The sequence below is a fragment of the Octopus sinensis genome, linkage group LG14 (assembly GCF_006345805.1).
Source record: "Octopus sinensis linkage group LG14, ASM634580v1, whole genome shotgun sequence".
In the NCBI taxonomy this organism is placed as follows: Eukaryota; Metazoa; Mollusca; class Cephalopoda; order Octopoda; family Octopodidae; genus Octopus; species Octopus sinensis.
In genome coordinates, this window is record NC_043010.1 from 43,229,203 (window position 1) to 43,248,448 (window position 19,246).

The 19,246-nt window shown below is 36.5% G+C and overlaps 1 protein-coding gene across 1 annotated transcript in view; it reads right to left on the reverse strand.

Moving 5' to 3' along the window:
- Positions 1-18,363, reverse strand: part of LOC115219331 (zinc finger protein 658B) — a 45,248-nt gene extending 26,885 nt beyond the window's left edge. The window contains exons 1-4 of the mRNA XM_036509381.1: positions 17,931-18,363; positions 17,715-17,802; positions 9,729-9,835; positions 5,139-8,067 (exon numbers count right to left, since the gene is read on the reverse strand). Of these exons, the coding sequence (XP_036365274.1) occupies positions 5,139-7,007 (1,869 nt within the window). The 5' untranslated portion in view covers positions 7,008-8,067; positions 9,729-9,835; positions 17,715-17,802; positions 17,931-18,363. The remainder of the gene's footprint in view (positions 1-5,138; positions 8,068-9,728; positions 9,836-17,714; positions 17,803-17,930) is intronic.
- Positions 18,364-19,246: the final 883 nt, after the last annotated feature.

Genomic DNA, 19,246 nt, shown 5'->3' on the forward strand with positions numbered 1-19,246 from the left:
TCTGGTCTCTGTAAGCTTGGCGTTCAGTTGTCAGTAACTGAGTTCCTGGTAATGGGGCCTATCCAAGTTGACCGTACAGATAAAAAAACAATTATGGTTTGTGTAACTGACAATTCTAAATTATGAAGAGTCTATGCTATCCCTATCTTATAGGCTATCTAGATATGTTGCGGATGACCCGATGTTTGTTCATGTCGACATTAGCACATAGGAAAATCTTGCAGGAACCTGTCAGTTGGAAACGTCTGAGCAAATTTGTGAGGCTTTTGCATCCCCCTATCAATTGGTTACTCTCACACAATCCAAGCGTGCATCCAAGATACCATTCCAATCTCACTAACACTAAAGTATGAGGCTTTCCCAGGAAGCACTCTAGATTTCTGGAGAAATCTGGTCACCCGGTCATATTGGGCTGTAAACATATATTAGTTTGGCCTTCACTGCTGGTCATGTTCAGTACCAACAACTTACTTTCTGGGTACAAGAAAATGGTTCGTATCGTGAGATTCAGAATTTTCCAAAGTTACTCTGAATTCTATTCTCGGTTGACTGGAGGTAAGTAGGTCTTGTAACCACCAAAAATGAGCACAAAGGCTCATGGATCGATGTCCACCACATCTATGTCTGTTGACCTGAGGACGTTTAGCAGGTGGCCCTACTTCTAAGACGATCACAGGTCACCTGAATTTACACTTCCTATCCAGAGTAAGGACATGTTCGATGGAAGGAGAAAAGTGAAAGATCATTAATTCTCGGTGACTTGGGGAAGACATGTATTCCATTCCTTTGATGTTTCCTAAAGCAGTCTTATTGATATCTATCCATTCTGAAGTCTCCTACTCTGATAAGATATTTGTTTTTTTTTATGGTGTTGCATATGGTTTTTATTGTTTGTATGACTTTTGTGTGATGGTGTGCTATCAGTTGGTTTGATGAAATCGTTCTGAATAATATTTGTGAGCTTACGTATGCACTCCATTAATTCTTTGTTGTTTGTATTTATGGTAATGAAGTATATGTTTTTTTGCTGTTGTTGTTCTTGGTTCAAGTGCACTATGGGCTTTTCTGCTGTTTGCGATGATGGTTGTGCCTGTGGTGGTGAGGATGATGATGGTGTTTGTAGTATTGGTGTGTCATTGTTGGGGGTGTTTCTTCTGTCTGTTTGAAGCCACCATAATTTTCATTGGCATGTTTTTACCCCTTTTTCTTTTTCTTGTTTGTTACTTTTTGCCACTTATTATTATTTGCCACAAAATATCGACACTACTTATACATAAGTAGCATATAATATTTCAGGAAAAACCTTTTTGTCCAATTTGGCAGAAGAAATGAGAAGAACATTAAAATTTTTGTCAGTGCCCTGTTGATGCTTCATGTTACCATCCTGTGCACCAACGGGCCATGTGTGTGTGTGTGCGGCTGGGTAAAGGCACAACAAACCCATTCATCCATTCTCCAGAAGTGCCCTGGTGATGTTTCATGTTTCCAATCCTGTGTTTAGTTGGACGAGTGAATACAGGATGTCCCAGAATTAATAAGTTGAGTGAAATCAGATGCATTTTTTTTTAAAACTCACTTTCATTTATGTTTATAATGTTCAATATGTGTTAAAAGTGTATAAATTTTGAATTTGTTTATAATTTTATTTTCATTCCTATTGGACCCCTCTTATTTGTCCATGACAGCTTTTCTTTTCAATTTGGCAGCAATCATTTTCTTTACCTCCATCCCCATGATGAAGCAATCATTTAGCTGAGCTTAAAGAACACATTCAGTTAACAGTGCAGGAGCTAACTCCTGAAATGCTTCAAAATGTGTTTCACAACACTAAGGAGAGATTTGAAGTATGCAGGAATACAGACATTGTTAAAAATTTTCAATAAAAGTTTGACATAAGTTTTATAAATATATTTGTTTTGGTAATAAACATAAAATTCTGCCAGTTTTTAAAAAAATTGCTCAATTTCATTGAAACAGATAATTCTGGAACACCCTGTAAGGTGTAGTGTTGTTAGTTGTTGCGTTACTTGAGTAAATATTAAAATCAAAGGTCTTCTCGCCATAAACATCCCATCTTTTTGTTAGGCATACTGTATCAAGGTGTATATTATCCAAAATGTATCTCTCCTTTATAGGCGTGGCTGTGTGGTTGAGAAGCTTACTTTTCAACCATGGGTTCAGTCCCATAGTGTGGCACGTTGGGCAATTCTCTTTCATTACAGCTCTGTGCTGACCAAAGCCTTGTGTATTATATAATTGCCATTACTGTATTGATATATAAAATAACACATACAAAAGTTCATGTATGAAATTGATCTTTTTTCTACTTCAATTATTACGTTTTTTTTCTTATAAAATACACACATACAGGAGGAGTAAATGTATATATATAATAACACTTTGAATGTGACTCCTGAGAAAGAGTAAAAGTAATTAACTTATCAACAACAGTTACTACTGCTAGTTGTCTATAAAATTTTTTCTTCTTTTTGAGAAATTACAATGCTGTAATATTTTTGCAGGTAGTATGCATTCTCCATTATATCTCATTATGTACATACAATGGAGTATATTGGGTTTGAGACTCAAATGCTGGACAGGAAATTGAGAGAATGTAAAAATTCCCAATAAGTACTAGGCTTAAAAAATTTTTTTTAAAAAATATATTGGGATTAATTCAGAGAGAAAGTTGCAGAAAGCAATGCCACAACTTGCTGGCTTGATAGAGAGTAGTCTGAGAAAATTTATTAACCACATACTCATCTTACAACATTCATTGTATCATATTCCAGAGTAAGGCACATTAACCTGCTTACTCTAGTTTTGCTGACTAGCAGAAAACAGGGTGCCTCATCTCTACATCATTGCTGAATGATCAGTAGAAGTATCTAACTGTAAAATTTTGAGCGTAGCAGTTACTAGCATCGCCTGACTGGGCTCCGTGTCGGTGACACGTAAAAGCACCAACCGATCGTGGCCGTTTGCCAGCCTGCGTTGGCTCCTGTGCTGGTGGCATGTAAAAAACACCCACTACACTCACGGAGTGGTTGGCGTTAGGAAGGGCATCCAGCTGTAGAAACACTGCCAAATAAGACTGGAGCCTGGTGCAGCTTCCATGACTTACCAGACCCTGGTTGAACCGTCCAACCCATGCTAGCATGGAAAACGGACGTTAAATGATGATGATGATGAAAAACAAAAACACACACACCCACAAATATATACCTAACCCTGCTTGGAGCAATGAATATAGAATGCATGCATATGCATACATACAAAACTATATGTGTATACATGTGCATATGTAAATACATATATAAATATATTAACAAAGCAATAAAAAAATATCATTTACTATTCAAACAATATAATAATACAAAATAGGACTAAATTTATCATTGTTTATTGCTTGATTTATTTAAAATTTCTCTAACTAGTTTACACACTCTGCCTAATATACACAAAAATGTTGTCTGAAACACTAAGAAATTAGGTTTAAGATGTTAATAACACACCTCCAATATTATCCACCAACCAGTTTATATTATCATACATCAATTGAGACATTTTTTATTCCCATGCACTAGTGAAACAGAGTCAAATGCTTCATATTTTGTAATCAGAGAGATCCATTAGAGAACAGCTGACTTCAGAGAATTGGAAAATGAATGTTGGGATGTTAATGCCTTTCCCAAGATGCATAAACAGATATTGAATAAGTAGCCTTAGCTAGGAATGTAACCCATGCAATAGACTTCAAAGCTTATTATTTATGCAATGGTACTTGTGCAAAAGACATATTTGAGATTCACAGCTGGTCTGGGGCAAATGGGCACCAACTAATGATTGAAGATTTTGGCAGTCCTTATTCCATTTTTGTGCTATCATTTCTCACATTGTGTATATGTATATATGTATGTATATATATGTATATATCTATCTACACATACACACGAAGTACATTTGAACATACACACATGAAGCACATTCACATATAAAGACACACACAGATAATCCACTCACTCTCTCTCTCTCTCTCTTAAGTGCATGCATAAAAATTCATCCACATACACAACTAAAATATAAAAGTGACATTTAATTAATTAAAAAATCAAAACAATTAGCATGGATGCTAATTAATTTTGATGATAATTTTCCTTTTGTCTTCATTTTCTCAAGTCTTTAGCATTAACACAAAAATTAAAGCCTAGAAACACAGGTAAAAAAGAAGTTAAATAATAGTAATTTCTTTTATTGGCATGGGTTCACAAATTTTGAGGGAAAGAGTGCAGAGTCACTCCCAGCAGTATCTGAATCCAGAACATAAAGGGATGTAACTAAATACTATTCATTAATTAAATTAATAATTTCTAACATAGGAATCAGAGCACAAATTTTGGAGGAGGATACTGTCAACTAACTCAACCGTAGAATTCAACTGGAATTTTTTCTATCAACCCCAATAGAATGTAGGGCCAAGTAAACTTTGATTTGGCTTAGGCAGGATTTGAACCAAGAACATAAACAGACATAACTAAAAATACCATAAGGCATTTTTTTAAACTGATTCTCTACCAATTTTAAGATCGACAACCATAGTAACAATAATACAAACAATAAACTGCAAATATTTATAACATAATGGAAAATTGACATTCAGGCATAAAAAGAAAAAAAGATATAACTACAATGAATATATAAAAATTATATATAAAAAAAAAAGAAACAAGCATTTTTGAATTTCTAAGGAATGTTGTTTTTACAGTTAAAACACAAGCAAAGGAAAAGTAAATTCACCAGATTTAGATTATAATTTGCCCTCAGTTGCTAGTATATGAACATGTATGTATATATGTATGAGTACACAATTATGTGTGTATACTGACATGCTAATGAGATAATATATTTCTATGTATATAGGAACATACATGTGTTAGCAGATATTTTTATGTATATATGAACACTATATACATACATGTCTGTATATATATATATATATATATATGTATATATACATTTGATAGCATACATTTATATGTGCATATATGCATAAGTTTTGAGCAATAACAATGTATCTTGCTCATCGCACTTCAGGTGCGAAACTGATGTCCGGCAGAGAAAATATTTGAACTTCATGAATAAATTGCTTGCCACAGGTGGTTCGTCACAGAAACTGGTGGGTAATCTTTGATGTTTTTACAGGCAGGAGGTGTGGTTCCAGGTCGAGCAAAACTATTGTTACTCTCAACTACAAATGGCCCAGGAGGTGGAGGGAGAACAGCCACTGGCGATGTTAGACCAGAGCTGCCAGCTGGTAGAACTGTAGATGCAGCAACTGCCGAATGAGAATGCTGGTGTTGATGGTGGCTGTGTTGCCTAGCATGTGTGCGCCTATGTCGCTGCAGTTTGTCAGTGCGAGCGAACAGCTTCCCGCAAAACTCACAGCTGAATGGTTTCTCTCCCGAGTGGGTCCTTCGATGACATTGCAACGTATCGCGTCGAGCAAATCTTTGGATGCACAGATCACACTGATAGGGTTTGTCGCCAGTGTGGGTTCGCTTGTGACATTGCAGGGTATCCCGGCGGGCAAACCGGCGGCCACAGACATCACACTCATATGGCCTCTCACCAGAGTGTGTTCGCTTGTGACAAACAAGTTTATCCCGCTGGGCAAACTGCCTCTGACAAAGATTGCATTGGAATGGTTTTATGCCTGAATGAGTACGCTTGTGGCAAGTTAACTGATCCGATCTAGCAAATTTTTTCGGGCAGAGGTCACAGGCAAAAGGTTTCAGTCCGGTGTGAGTTCGTTTGTGACACAACAGTGTATCTCGTCTAGCAAACTGACCACTGCAAAGATCACAGTGATACGGTTTTTCACCCGAATGAGTCCGTTTGTGACATTGAAGTTTGTCCCGCCGGGCAAATTTTTTAGGGCAGACTTCACATTGAAATGGCTTTTCACCAGTGTGGGTTCGTTTGTGACATTGCAGGGTGTCTCGACGAGCAAACTGCCCATTACAGATATCGCAACGGAAAGGCTTCTCACCTGTATGAGTCCGTTTATGACACTGCAATGCATCTCGACGGGCAAATTGATGTGGGCAAACATCACAGTGATATGGTTTCTCTTGATGAACATGTTGGTTGGATAGTTGCTGTTGTTGTTGTTGCTGCTGTTGTTGATGCTGCTGCTGCTGCTGTTGTTGTTGCTGTTGCTGTGATTGTTGATGTGGTGTGGTTACTGTTGAAATAGGTGACGGTGGTGGTGGAGGCTGTAATGATTGTTGTGGATGACTTTGGTGATGAGGATGATGAACAATGGGTGGTGATGACATGGGCTGGGAGGAGCAAGTTGATGAAGGGGGACATATATCGCAATGCTGGTGGTGGGATGTTGAATTTGAAGGTGAAGGTGTTGATGGAGAGGACGGCAGAAGAGGTGGCATATGCGGAGGTGGACAGATATCGCAGTGAAAGTTGGGAGCCTTGTCAAGATGCTGGTACTGGTTTATGTGTGCCTGATGAGGTGACATTGATGGGCAGGCGTCACAATGGAAAGGCTTGCTGAGATTGCGAGAAGTGTGATGGGGGGAGGGCGAGGATGAAGCAGTACCTTTTGGTTGATTTATCAGTGGTGAAGATGAGGATGAAGAGGAAGAGGAACTTGGAGATGGTAGAGGTAAAGGGGGGATTGGTGGCGCCATTGTTGGCATCGGGGGAGGTATTGATGATTGTGGCAAGGCTTTTCCCAATGAGAGAGGCTTGCCATAAATGTCCCAGTAAGGTTTACTGACAGCAGTAGCACTATGTAACCGATTGTGCATATGCATGGAACTGCAGTTTGGTGGATAGGATTTTGGGTTACACATGTTTCCATGGTATACTTTTTCTGAGTGCATGTGGGGCATTTTATGTATGGGTGGGGCAGGTCCAGCATTGCTGCAGGGAAGGAACTGCTTTTGACGCATGCTTTTCCCTCCACTATGTCCAAGATGACTTTCCATGACAATTTTTACAAAGATTGTAATATTTAGTTAGAAATAAAAGTTCAGTTTCATAACATTTATAATAAAGTTTCTAAAATCAAATTGGAAAAAATTCCAAAACAAGAAAATTTCTTCCAGTTTTTCTCTGAATATATATATGTCAGTCTATTTGTCTGTTGGTCTATCTCACTCTTACATTAATATAACCATTAATCTCTCCCATTCTGTCAATCAATCAAACCTTTTAATGTATGCGTGTGTATGTATCTGAGGTTTTATCACTATCTTTTAAAAATATGTATATGTGTGTATATTTGTTTGAATTTAGAAAAAGTACTCGATACAAAAGTAGAACATAAATATTTATTGTAGAGCCGATTACTTTCTGTTACTAAATGTGAAACTGTGCATAGTAACAGAGATTAATCTCAGGCCAACAATAAATATATGTGTATGTGTGTTTGAGTGCACATGGGAGTGTTTAAACTTTGAGATAAATCAAATAAAACCAGATAAATTAATTAGTTCCATTTTTCCCAATTTAAAAAGAAATATTTCTTTTCCAAATTTTTTTTTTTAACTTTTCAAAACAAATGAATTTTTCTGAATATCAAATAAGAATATTCCCTATAATGATTGCTTTTGCTTCCTTCAGTTTTGCTTCTTTGTAAGAATATAAATATTTTTTTTGTTGCTTAGCATGATTTTTTTCTTGTTCAGAAGGATATTTATTTTTTCCAACTGAAAAATCAAAGATCAAAAAGAAGAAAAAACTTAATACTTTTTAAATTTACAAAACAATTTGTAAATAACTCAACTATTTCTTTCTTTCGGTGTAATTTAAATTTTCAAGAAAGCCAATTCGAACCAGAATACGTCAATCAAAATATATCAATCTTCTTCAATACAGCAGAGTTTTCAGAAATCGGATGGTTTTTTTGTTGTTTTGTTTTTGCTTTGTTTTATATAATTTTTTTCTCAGTCCCTTCAAACATAGTAAATCGTTTCACACTCTTGAAAAGCATCCTCCGTAGAATAAGGGGTTCGATAATGATAGTTTTTCTGCAAAATGTAATATCTGAAAATATGAAATAGAACTTAATTAAGATTTGATTTATATATTTGTAGTGAAGATAACAAGTATATATATCTCTTCTTCTACACACATTTTCCAACACTGTTAACATTATGTTACCAATTCAGCCAACCACTTATCCCATGTCCAGATTTATTCTTTCACCTTTAATCTCTTTCTGCAATCTTTATGTAATCAAAATACAGAATAAAGCAGTCTCAAATCTCTCTTGTCAAACTTTAATTTTTTTTATTTTGAAACCTTGTTTCAAATCCTAATATTTAATGTATTTTGGGCATTGAACTGACAGAATTATTATCATGCTGGGCAAAACACTCAGTGGCACTTCATCTGTCTTTACGTTCTGAGTTCAGATTCTGCTGAGGTTGACTTTGCTTTCATCTATTCAGGGTTGATAAAAATAAGTACCAGTTGATTACTGGGGTCGATGTAATTGATTTACCCCCTTCCCCGAAATTGCTGGCTTTGTGCCAAAATTAGAAACCAATATCTAATGCCCTTCCTATTTTTAAAATGGTTGGGTATGGTGAGGGAGATTTGATTGTTATTGCCTGCAGACTGAGTAACCACATAAAAAGCTCTTTCATTGACTCCATGACTAAAGTGATGGTTATAAGGGATGCTTTTCCAATTCCAAAAAATTCGAAGTCTTCAGCTTCTGACAGGCATCAATTAGTAAAAAGTCCACATTTTTTTCTGTAAATATAACCATAGACCCTAACAAAGATCTCTAAGCTTACAAAAAGCCACAAATTTATAGATAAGAGCCACTGTAAATCAAATTGACACCAGTACATATCTGGTACTTATTTTATCAATCTGGATGGATGAAAGATAGAGGCAGCACCTTTCCACATAAGCTCCCTGTTTTCCTCAGAATCTGATAGTCACCAATATTTTTTCACCTTCTTTATCTTCTTCCGCTAAATTAACTTTTCTTTTTCAGTCTGCTTAAGTCTTATTAAGACAGAAACCATTAATATGTACTGGGTTGAACAGTTTTCACCAGGAAAAATTTAGCATTTGCAACCACCTGCCTATTCCAATTCTGAGTGAGAAAATAAAATCTATCAGGATTGTGCATTTACTTATTTAGGAGGTGATAAGGGTGGCTGTCAGTTTCTTGAAGTTTGTACTGTAAATGGTTAGATCTCTTGCCTGATAGAAATCCAGGACCCTTGATCTTTCCTTATCCTTTGTATTGTAAATATAATTTCCACTTATGTCAGAGAAACCCTCTCGCTGTTGTCCAACATGTTCATTAAAATTGCCAGCCATAATAATGAGTTACTATCATTTGTTATGCAGTTTATCTGCAAAAGGGTTTCATAAAAAAGTAATCCTTTGGTTCATCTGCCAGCCCTGACTGTTATTCAAATGCAGAGATGTCATCACTGAGTTATTTATAACTAACCTAAGCTTAATTATCCTATCATATACTCTGACCTCCTCAATTACTTTATCTATTCATTTGTTTGCTCACAATAATACTATCTCATTGCAGTTTCCTATCCAGAGGAGTTTGTATCTCTATTCCTTGTCCACGATGAGTCTGGCTGAAGCAACCTTCTACTTTATTTCTTGCACACAATACACAGCTACTCATCTTTGTTCAAGTATCTCCACAATCTCTCCTGACCTACCTTTCATTGTGTCAATATTGATGGTAGCAATCCTAATGATGTTGACCAGACAGAAAGAGTAGAGGCATCCATTGGTGATTCAATTTGATGGTATCTGTTTTCAGCAACTGAAAAGAAAGAAAAAAAATTACACTCATGGTCAGATGTTTCTACCTGACAAGGTTTTGCTATTATTCTTAAAATGAACTGCAACAATTTATAAGTTTCCTAAGTTGTGTAAATACTAACCACTTGGCATGTATTAAGTGACAAGGAGAAGGATAGGCTTTGTTAGAAACACCCAGAGTTTCCCCAAGAACGTTGTCGCACTTTCCCTCCACAAGCCCTCTAGAGAACGCTAAAGTGGAACTATCACTGACTGCATTGCCTGCCAGCAGAGGGCTGTGACCGCTTGATGGCACTTGAGGTGCCAAGTGCCCCACCTTGGTCTACGCCTAATCTAGGATTGCAGCTCAATCAAAGAGACGAGCTGAGGAAAAGCATGCCTGATAAACGGTGACCACACCTGCTCATGGTCAAGGAAATGCTGGAGATGCCGCAACCTCAGCACATGTCTGCGCATCAATAACGACAGTATGCCAAGCCCTCCATTCAGTGGCTGTTGACAGCAGATGGAGTGCCTGACCAATGGAATGTGCCCCTTCCACAGAAAGCGGAAGAGTAAGTGCACCAGCTAGGTCAACCAGCAAACAGAGCAAGGGACAGTCAAGTGGTAATTGATGATGGATGCGATGTATGCATTCACCGCCTCCGCTCGACCATTGAGGGACAGCCTCCTCTCAGCCCATTTCTGGGTGAGATTGGCCACCCTGCTCGTCACCCCATCTCAGTTCTTCTCCACCTGGAGGTCTGGACCAAACCAGACTCTAAGCAATTTAAAGGGAACATCCGTCCAGAAATAATAAAAATAATAAGTGAATGTAGCATGCTGGCACAGAAAAAATACAAGAAAAGACATGACAATCTAGGAAGAGCAATGTAGAAAGCTAGGATTAAAACATACTGATAAGTGGTATGAACATGAACCTAGTAAAGTACTAGAAAGTAAGAAATATAAGATGTGGGACTTTAACATTCAGATGGACAGAGTAATAGAAGCTAGAAGGCCTGATTTGGTAGTAGTAGATGAATAGAAAGTGTCAGCTAATTGACTTTACAGTCCCAAATGATGAGAAAGTCAATATGAGAGGTATAGAGAAAAGAGCAAAGTACCAGGACTTTGTTATTAGGGACAACTAGGAAGTATATGGTACAGTATATGGTGCAGTCATTAAGTAGAAAGAGTACTTGTATCAGAAACACACAAGATTTTGTGGGATTTTCCAATTCAAATAGATAAGAGGATAGAACATCAAAGGTTAGATATTACAGTAATAGACAATGAAAATTGAATTTGCTTATTGATTGATCCATCATGACTGATACCATGATTGTGAGTATTTGGAAGTTGAAATCTATAAAGGTGGTACTTGTGATGATTGGTGCATTAAGAACTGTGAGTGATGACACAGACAAATGGATAAAGGAGATTGGAATAGAATGTTCTGTAGAACTTCCACAGAAGGCTTGCTCCTTAAAAACAGGAAAGACCATCAGAAGGGTTTTGAGTACTTGATGGCTTACTGAAATCATGAGGATATGTGAATAACTCACTAATCACATAAATTTTGCCAGGAATAAGACCAATCTTGAGTCAAATTGAAGAATAATAATTGGCACTGCATGCCCATTATGTGGAGCACTATCACTGTAAATTTTATAGTTCTATAGAATTTTAATGTCAATTTAAAATTCAGTAGAACTGCTATTATCAGGGAAATCGCCATGCTTGATATACAGCAAAAGTGTAGGCAGAAATTCCACATATACACATGTTCTTTATATTATACATCCAAGGTAAATAATTGATGCATAAGAAGTAGAGCAGGATCCCAGAAAGATAGACTTTAAATGTGACAGGTGCACAAGAGTGCAAAATAAAATTCATTTGAATGCAAAATAAATTCATTTGAATACAAAATAAGTACGTTCGAATACCCGTAAGTTTTCTTAGAAGCAGTAGATAGCTTCTGCTACATTAGGGACCTAATTTGCAGTGGGATAAGATGATCTGTAACTGTAGTAACCACAGATAGATTATCATCATTTAATATTCACTTTCAGGCATGAGTTGAGACAGAGCTGAAAAAAGTTCAGGGAGCTATCAACTCTGCTGATAATAAAGGGTTTCTCTTCAAAGCGAAGGTAGTTTGTATGATGCAGAATTTGAACTTTGAAATATGAACTTTGTAGTTCATATTTAACCCCCCCCCCCAAAAAAAAACACTCTAACAAGCTGGTTCCTACAAATTACATAATAATATTACTTAAGGATGAGTGAAACAGATGTAGGGATGAATATTTTGAAATATCATTGATTGTTTTCTGTTGTCCTTTAGCGCTTTAGCATTACTCAGTTAAATGTAATCCTTATTTATTCACATTGTTTCAAATTAATCACTGAGTAAGAGGTTGGATCTGGTCAGTTTAAATGCTAAAGAGTTAAAAGTACTTTGCTTTGTTTGTCTATTTCACAGTATATGCAACAGTGTACATGGATATGCATTTTACATGAGATGAGGAGTTTAACATGGTAAATTATTCTGATCTCTAACATAACTGATTATTTGTTGTGTGTAGACAGCACATCATGTCGTATGTATGTGTATATTTATATATATATATATATATATATCAACATCATTTAATTTCCTTTGTTGGCTGGATGGTTTGATTAGAGCTGACAGGCTGGGGAGCAGCACCAGACTCCAGGCTGATTTGGCATGGTTTCTATGACTTGATGCCCTTTCTAATGCCAACCACTTTACAGAGTGTGCTGGATGCTTTTACGTGGCACCACATCGGTACTTTATGTGGCGCTGCATGGGAGCTTTTACATGGTATTGCGTGGGTGGTTTTATGTAGCACTGTAGTGGTGCTTTTACATGGTACTGCATGGGCACTTTTATGTGACACCACCATGAATGCTTTTTACGTGGCACTAACCCAGAACTCTTGCAGGTCAATCCTCACCACCAGTGGGACTGGTCTTAACTCTTTTGCTGCAGAGTATGGGTCTTCTTGAGTACAGCAAGATGCCAAGCTTCTCAGTCCTTTGTCATCTCACCTGAAAGGTTCAGTGTCCTCAGGTTGTTTTTTTTAGCACTTTGTCCCATGTCTTCCTGGGTCTTACACTTCCACATTCCATCTACTTTGAGAGATGAGCACTTCTTCAGGGAGCTGTCGGCATTCATCCACATCACATGACCAAGCCAGAGCCGTCTTCTGTCTTGCACACAGCAACTAATTCCTCTTATGCCTAACTTCTCTTTTAAAGCACTAGCAGTCAGCTGAACATGTACACTTACATTACACATCCAGTGGAGCATACTAGACTCATTTCTCTCTAGCCTTTGCATTCAGAGCACACATTTCACTACCATGTACAATTACTGTCCATATACATCCATCATACAATTTTCTTTTCACTCAGAGAGAGAAACCTTTCATACCCAAAAGAGGTAACAGCTCTCTGAATTTCCTCTCTCGTATTCTTATTCTAGCTATCACATTCTTTATGCATCATCCCCACAACTAATTTGGTCCCCTAAGTAGCAGAAATTATCTACTACTGCTGATGAGCCACCAGAATTGATAGAATCAATTTCTTGAGTCTCTATAGTTTTTATGGATCCTGAGCATCTTTCACATACAGAGACTATCTTCACTGATAATCTTCATATTAATCCACTGCACCTCTTGTGTGTACATAGCTTACACTGGGTACACTGTATGGAGATCCTGCTTACACCTCTCCTACAAATTGAACAGGGCTACCTATCTGAAGGGAATAGTAGGGTCCTGTCAGTTTTCTTGTTTACTAGGACTTTAGTCTTTGCTAAGTTAACCTAAAGGCCCTTAGATTCCAGGTCTTGCTTCTACACCTGATATGGAATCTGCTATGAGGGTAAGATCATCAGCATATAGCAGTTCTCAGAGGCTGCAGGTCTTGAATTCTTCTGTTATGGCTTGGAGGACAATGATGAAAAGGAAGGGACTAAGGAATGAGCCTTGATGAAACCCTACCTATACACAAAAGTCTCTGTTGGACTCATAGTTAACTCTCACCTTACTTACAGTGTATCTGTACATAGCCTGTACAGCTTTCACCAGCCACACATCTATCCCTAGTCTCCTCAGTGCCCACCATATCACACAGCAGGGTATTCTGTTGAAGGCTTTCTCTAGATTATATATATATATATATAATGTACATACATGTATTGGAGACTATATAATTACATAGATTATATACCTATACATGTGTGCATTTGTGAATGTGAATATATATGTAGCACTACTGATGAGCTTTAATTTCAAGTGAAAATGGCTTGCCAATTTAGTACCCTTGCTTGCTATGGGGTGGTTAATTCCCCTGTCAACACATAGACTTGTGCTATGCTTGTGGCTATAAGGGTCTTTGACTCTTATTTCCAGCAATGTAGGTGCTATAATGCACCTTCAGTCATTATTAGTGACAATTGAATTCTTCCTTTTTGGTTTTACATTGCATCTAGCCACTTTTATTATTTTATGTATGATGATATGTACACCACAGGCATATGTTTGGATATATATACACACACACAGATACACATGAATATAATTATGTGTAAAAGAAAACAAAGCCACTGCGTGGCACCTTGGGCAAGTGTCTCCTATTATAGCCTCGGGCTGATTAAAGCCTTGTGAGTGGATTTGGTAGACGGAAACTGAAAGAAGCTCATTGTATATACGTATATATATATGTATGCATGTGTATGTTTGTGTGTCTATTTGTCCCCGCAACATCGCTTGTCAACCGATGGTGGTGTGTTTGCTTCCCCATAACTTAGCGGTTCGGCAAAAGAGACCGGTAGAATATGTACTAGGCTTACAAAGAATAAGTTCTGGGGTCAATTTGCTCGACTAAAGGTGGTGCTCCAGCCTGGCTGCAGTTAAATGACTGAAACAAGTAAAAGAGTAAAAAGAGAGTAAAGAGTAAAGCCATCACTTGCAAGTGAATATAATCTGATAGCAGGTACCATGCTTTTGGTAACACTTAAGGTGCCTATGTAATAATTCTGAGCAGAGGCACTGTCTTGGCTTTCCTACTCAGCAGACCACTGAAGGTGAGGATAGACCACCTCAAAGCTGGTTCATGTTTTCAGCTGAGTAGACCAACACTAAGTGAAATGATATTTCTTACTCAAGGACACAATATACAAATCCAGTAGTCAAACCCACATCGTTATGATCAGGAGACCAACACTCTAGCCACTTGGCAATGTGCTTTCACATACAGTAATCCTTTGTCATATTGAGACTCACTTATTTTGGTTTATTATTTAAGCATTGATTCCTCTGTGGTTTTGTTTTGCATTTATAATAAAATAAATATATACAAATTATAAAAATTTAAAAAAAATATATACAGTGCAGTACTGTTTCTACTTCGCAGATTTTCACCTGTTGTGGAGGGTTTTGGAATGTAACACCTGCGATAGTCAAGGGATTACTGTATACATATATTGGTGTCTCAGAGTATATACCATCATCATCATTTTTACAACCCTACTCATGAGATGGACAGCTCACTCTGATCTGTATCTGCCTTTGTTTGGAGTTATTGTCCTACTAGACAGGTCAAAAGCCCATGTCTAGTTCAACACATTCCATTTTTGGCTTGGTTTCTAGGGTCGGATGTCCTTCCTAACATTACCAACTTTACAGAGTATATTGCAGCATTTTATCATGACACCAGCACTAGAGAGGATGTCACATCTTCTGACAGATTAAAGAGTCCCCTCAAATCTATATTGTGTCTGCTCATTCACTAACCACTTTTACAGTGCACAGGTTCATTTTAGTGTGGCATCAGCACCATTGATGTTGCATAGTGCCCCATAAGACTAAAGAATCCTCATGACTCCTTGGAGTCTCTGTTCATTCAAGGAAACATTACCAGAAAAGTTGAATAAAAGAAAGACTGATAACTAAAGAACATGAGTAAGTGGGTTAGGAGAGTAAAAGTAAGATGAGGGAAGCAGTTTAAAGGATGCTAGGGTCAGTAATGGAAGAGACTGAATAGTGAAGTGAGAGTATGGCAGGAGAAAACAGGGTGAGTGGAGGTGAATGGAGAGGAGTACCAGAGAGATTAGTGATAGAGAGATGAGACGGTAAGGAACACATATTGGGAGCAGCATATAGAAGCTTAGCAAGGTTATGTCAAGCAAATGTCTGTACAAAGACAGCAAATGAAAGCTAAATTGGGCAATATAGATATGTATTCCATCCAATATTTTAATGTTCCTTATGCCATGCCAGCAAGAGTAGCTGAATTTTATCAAGTACTGTATGTTGCCAGTCATCATGATCCCCTACATGAGATGCAGCATCCTGAGATTAGTCTTCACTACTTCATCCTTAGACTTTCTATGTCTACCTCGTGTAGAGGTTCCATCAATTTTGAATGCTCTGCACCTTTTTATACCATTACCATCTTCATGTGCATTATATGTCCACACTGTGATGAAAATCCAGGCTGTCTTGGAAGTGAAAGCTGCCCAGATGTTGATATTAATGTGGAAATTTTCAGAAATTGCTTCAGCTGTTTCCTCCAGCAGAATGAAGCACACTTGCTTTGAGATTTGTTTGTCTTCCATTCGAAGCACATGTCTTGTTCACTGACAGGTTACTAGGTCAATAGGTGACTGAATGTCAGACAGACAAAGAAATTGTCATTTACAGAGAACATGCTCAACTTTAAACTGCAGAAAGATGAAGATCATCACAAGAAAATGTTAGTGTTTGATATGAATTGGAGAGGAAACAAGAAATGCAAGAAGAAGCAAGAGGGATTCCAAGTAAAAAAGAACTCAAACAAGATAAACCGAAACACAAAAGGGAAATGGAGAAAGGCTCAAAGCAAAAAAGTTTAAAATCATTGAAAGACAGATAAACCTGTTAACTTTGACTGTAAGCACTAGGTGTGTGTGGGTGTACTGACACTACTTATCACATGCAGGTATTATTTTCTTGTTTCACAAGTAAAATTGTTAAAGCATTATATCACACCAAATTAATCTTTTATTGTTTTATCATGTGTTTTGTTAGTATAACAAACTGATGAAATAGATAAGTATGATTTTTTTTAATGCTGTGAGATAAACTGAGAGCAATCATGGAATATAGATTATCATTTTTACTTCAACAGAATTTCTTCAATATATTAGTTTCACTTGTGCATGCTTATTTATTTCAAAGATTAGTTCCAAAATATTCAAATGATTTGCAGTTGAAAAATATAAAAGTAGTTCTATATTTACAGTAAAATTCACATGTTAGTATGGTAGTGTCTGGTACTTATCCAACATTTTTTTGGTTATTAATGAGCAATATTTGTTTAAAATGTTTATTGTCAGAGCATTGCTATCACTTTCATTGCGAAATCGAAGAAAAGCTCAAGTCTTTGGAAGTGAACTATTCACTATACGCAGAGCTGAATTTTGTTGTTTCAAATAAGCAAACTAATATTAGATTGCTGGGATTCTGACTTTTTATTTGAGTGAAGGCTCTCGAAGACCATAGATTGCTACGAGCTTGACCGCGACCGTGTGTAGGCTAGAAATATTTGATTTCGACGCTAAAACTCTTGGAAATGTGTGTGTGTGTGTGAGAGAGAGAGAGAGAGAGGTGGAGGAATTGGATGAATAGCTGGATATATGAAAAGATATCTAAAAAAAAATGTGAATAAATAGAACAGGAATGGATGAACGGTCATTTAGTAAAATAAAATGTGTAGAGATAGACAAGTGGTAACTTAATTATAGATTAATAGATTGCTAGTTAGTTAATTAGTTAGTTAGTTAACTAGATAGTTAGTTAATTAGTCACATTAGATCTTACCAGTTTTATCCATGTTCTTGAAGTTTTGAACCGAGATCCGTTGTAGACAATTGGCATTTCAATAACATCACTTGACGAGTATTAGTAACTAAACAGAATGGATATATAATAATTAATTAAGCAACGATTTAACCTTTCTTTTTTTTTAATAATATAGCGCAAGTAGATTACAAGGCATATATCAAAATTGTAAAGGTAAACAAATGATTGACTTACACTAATAAATCATCTTACTTTTAAAGGGAAGTTGGCGGTAAAAACTTGACAAGTCTTTTTAATGAATCTTTCGCTCTCCTACTAATCCAGCAAAAACACAAATTTATAGTAATAGAATAAGAGACTAAACAGATGCAATTCGTTCTCTGTTGCTTAATTAATTTATAGTTCCATTTTGGTAAAACAGATCTAATTATGATTGGATCACAAGGACATTGTCTACTGCTGTTGCATCTTGAAGGTTTCGGTGTTGCCGGTGTATTTCCCTTGTTGTCAAACAACCCGATTCTCGCTTAAACTAACTCACATATTTGTTAATTTGGTTATATTAAAGAAAAAAATATATATACCGTGTTTAAAATATCTTAATAAAAACAAAGTTTGAGTTATGCTAGTGAGTAGATAGAGCGACAATTAGAAGTAAGGGATCATCCATAAAGTCATTTGCTTCCTCTTTCTGCATAAAATGTATCCCTCAATTCTTTTGGACTCTTCACCATATTACCATTTGCCTTAATTATCTAAATTCGCACTGTAGGCCGATACGAATTATTTCCCTTAGCTCATTTTTCTAACGATTTTATTTGTTCTTGGACTTTCCTAAATCTGTTTAAATTGGGATTGGAGGAGAAATATTCTATTTCTTCCCTTCGTTTTGAAAGGACTCGATATCTAGAATTATAGCCAGCTTGGTATAGGTATAGAATAACGTCAGGAAAAGTAAAAAGTAAAAGCTGTATGACGTATCGAATTTGTCTTTTGAAATTATGGTATAAAAACATATAAAAGATGAAGATTTCATTAAAAGAAAATTTGTCAAGATTTGTTAAGTCTCTGACAATTGTAAATAATTTCTAAAAAAAAGGTTGCCTAAGAACGCCGTTTCTAACGTGTACTGTACTATGAACAAACTATCTCTCTTACCCGACACAACAAAACTAAATATGACCAAGAAAAATAAAGACAAAAAAGAAGAGAGAAGAAAAGGAAAAAAGATGGACATTGAGGATTTGGTACCAGTTTCTTCTGACAAAAGTGGAAACTTTTGCACAATGTAAACGGTAATGTTGAAAGCTTCTAGTTAAAGTAAAACCAAGAGTACGTTATTTTGGATATAATGCGAAAAAAATTTGATAAAAACTTAGCGAGAAAAAAAAATTGATAAAAATATAAAAGACGAAAATTGAATGCCCTTCATTACCGATAGCTGTCCAGTATGAACCAATTTGGTGTTAATTTATCGAAAACAGTTTAATGAAATATAATTAATTGAAAACAATTACTCGAAAAAAAAAAGTAACAGATCGAAGTAATAT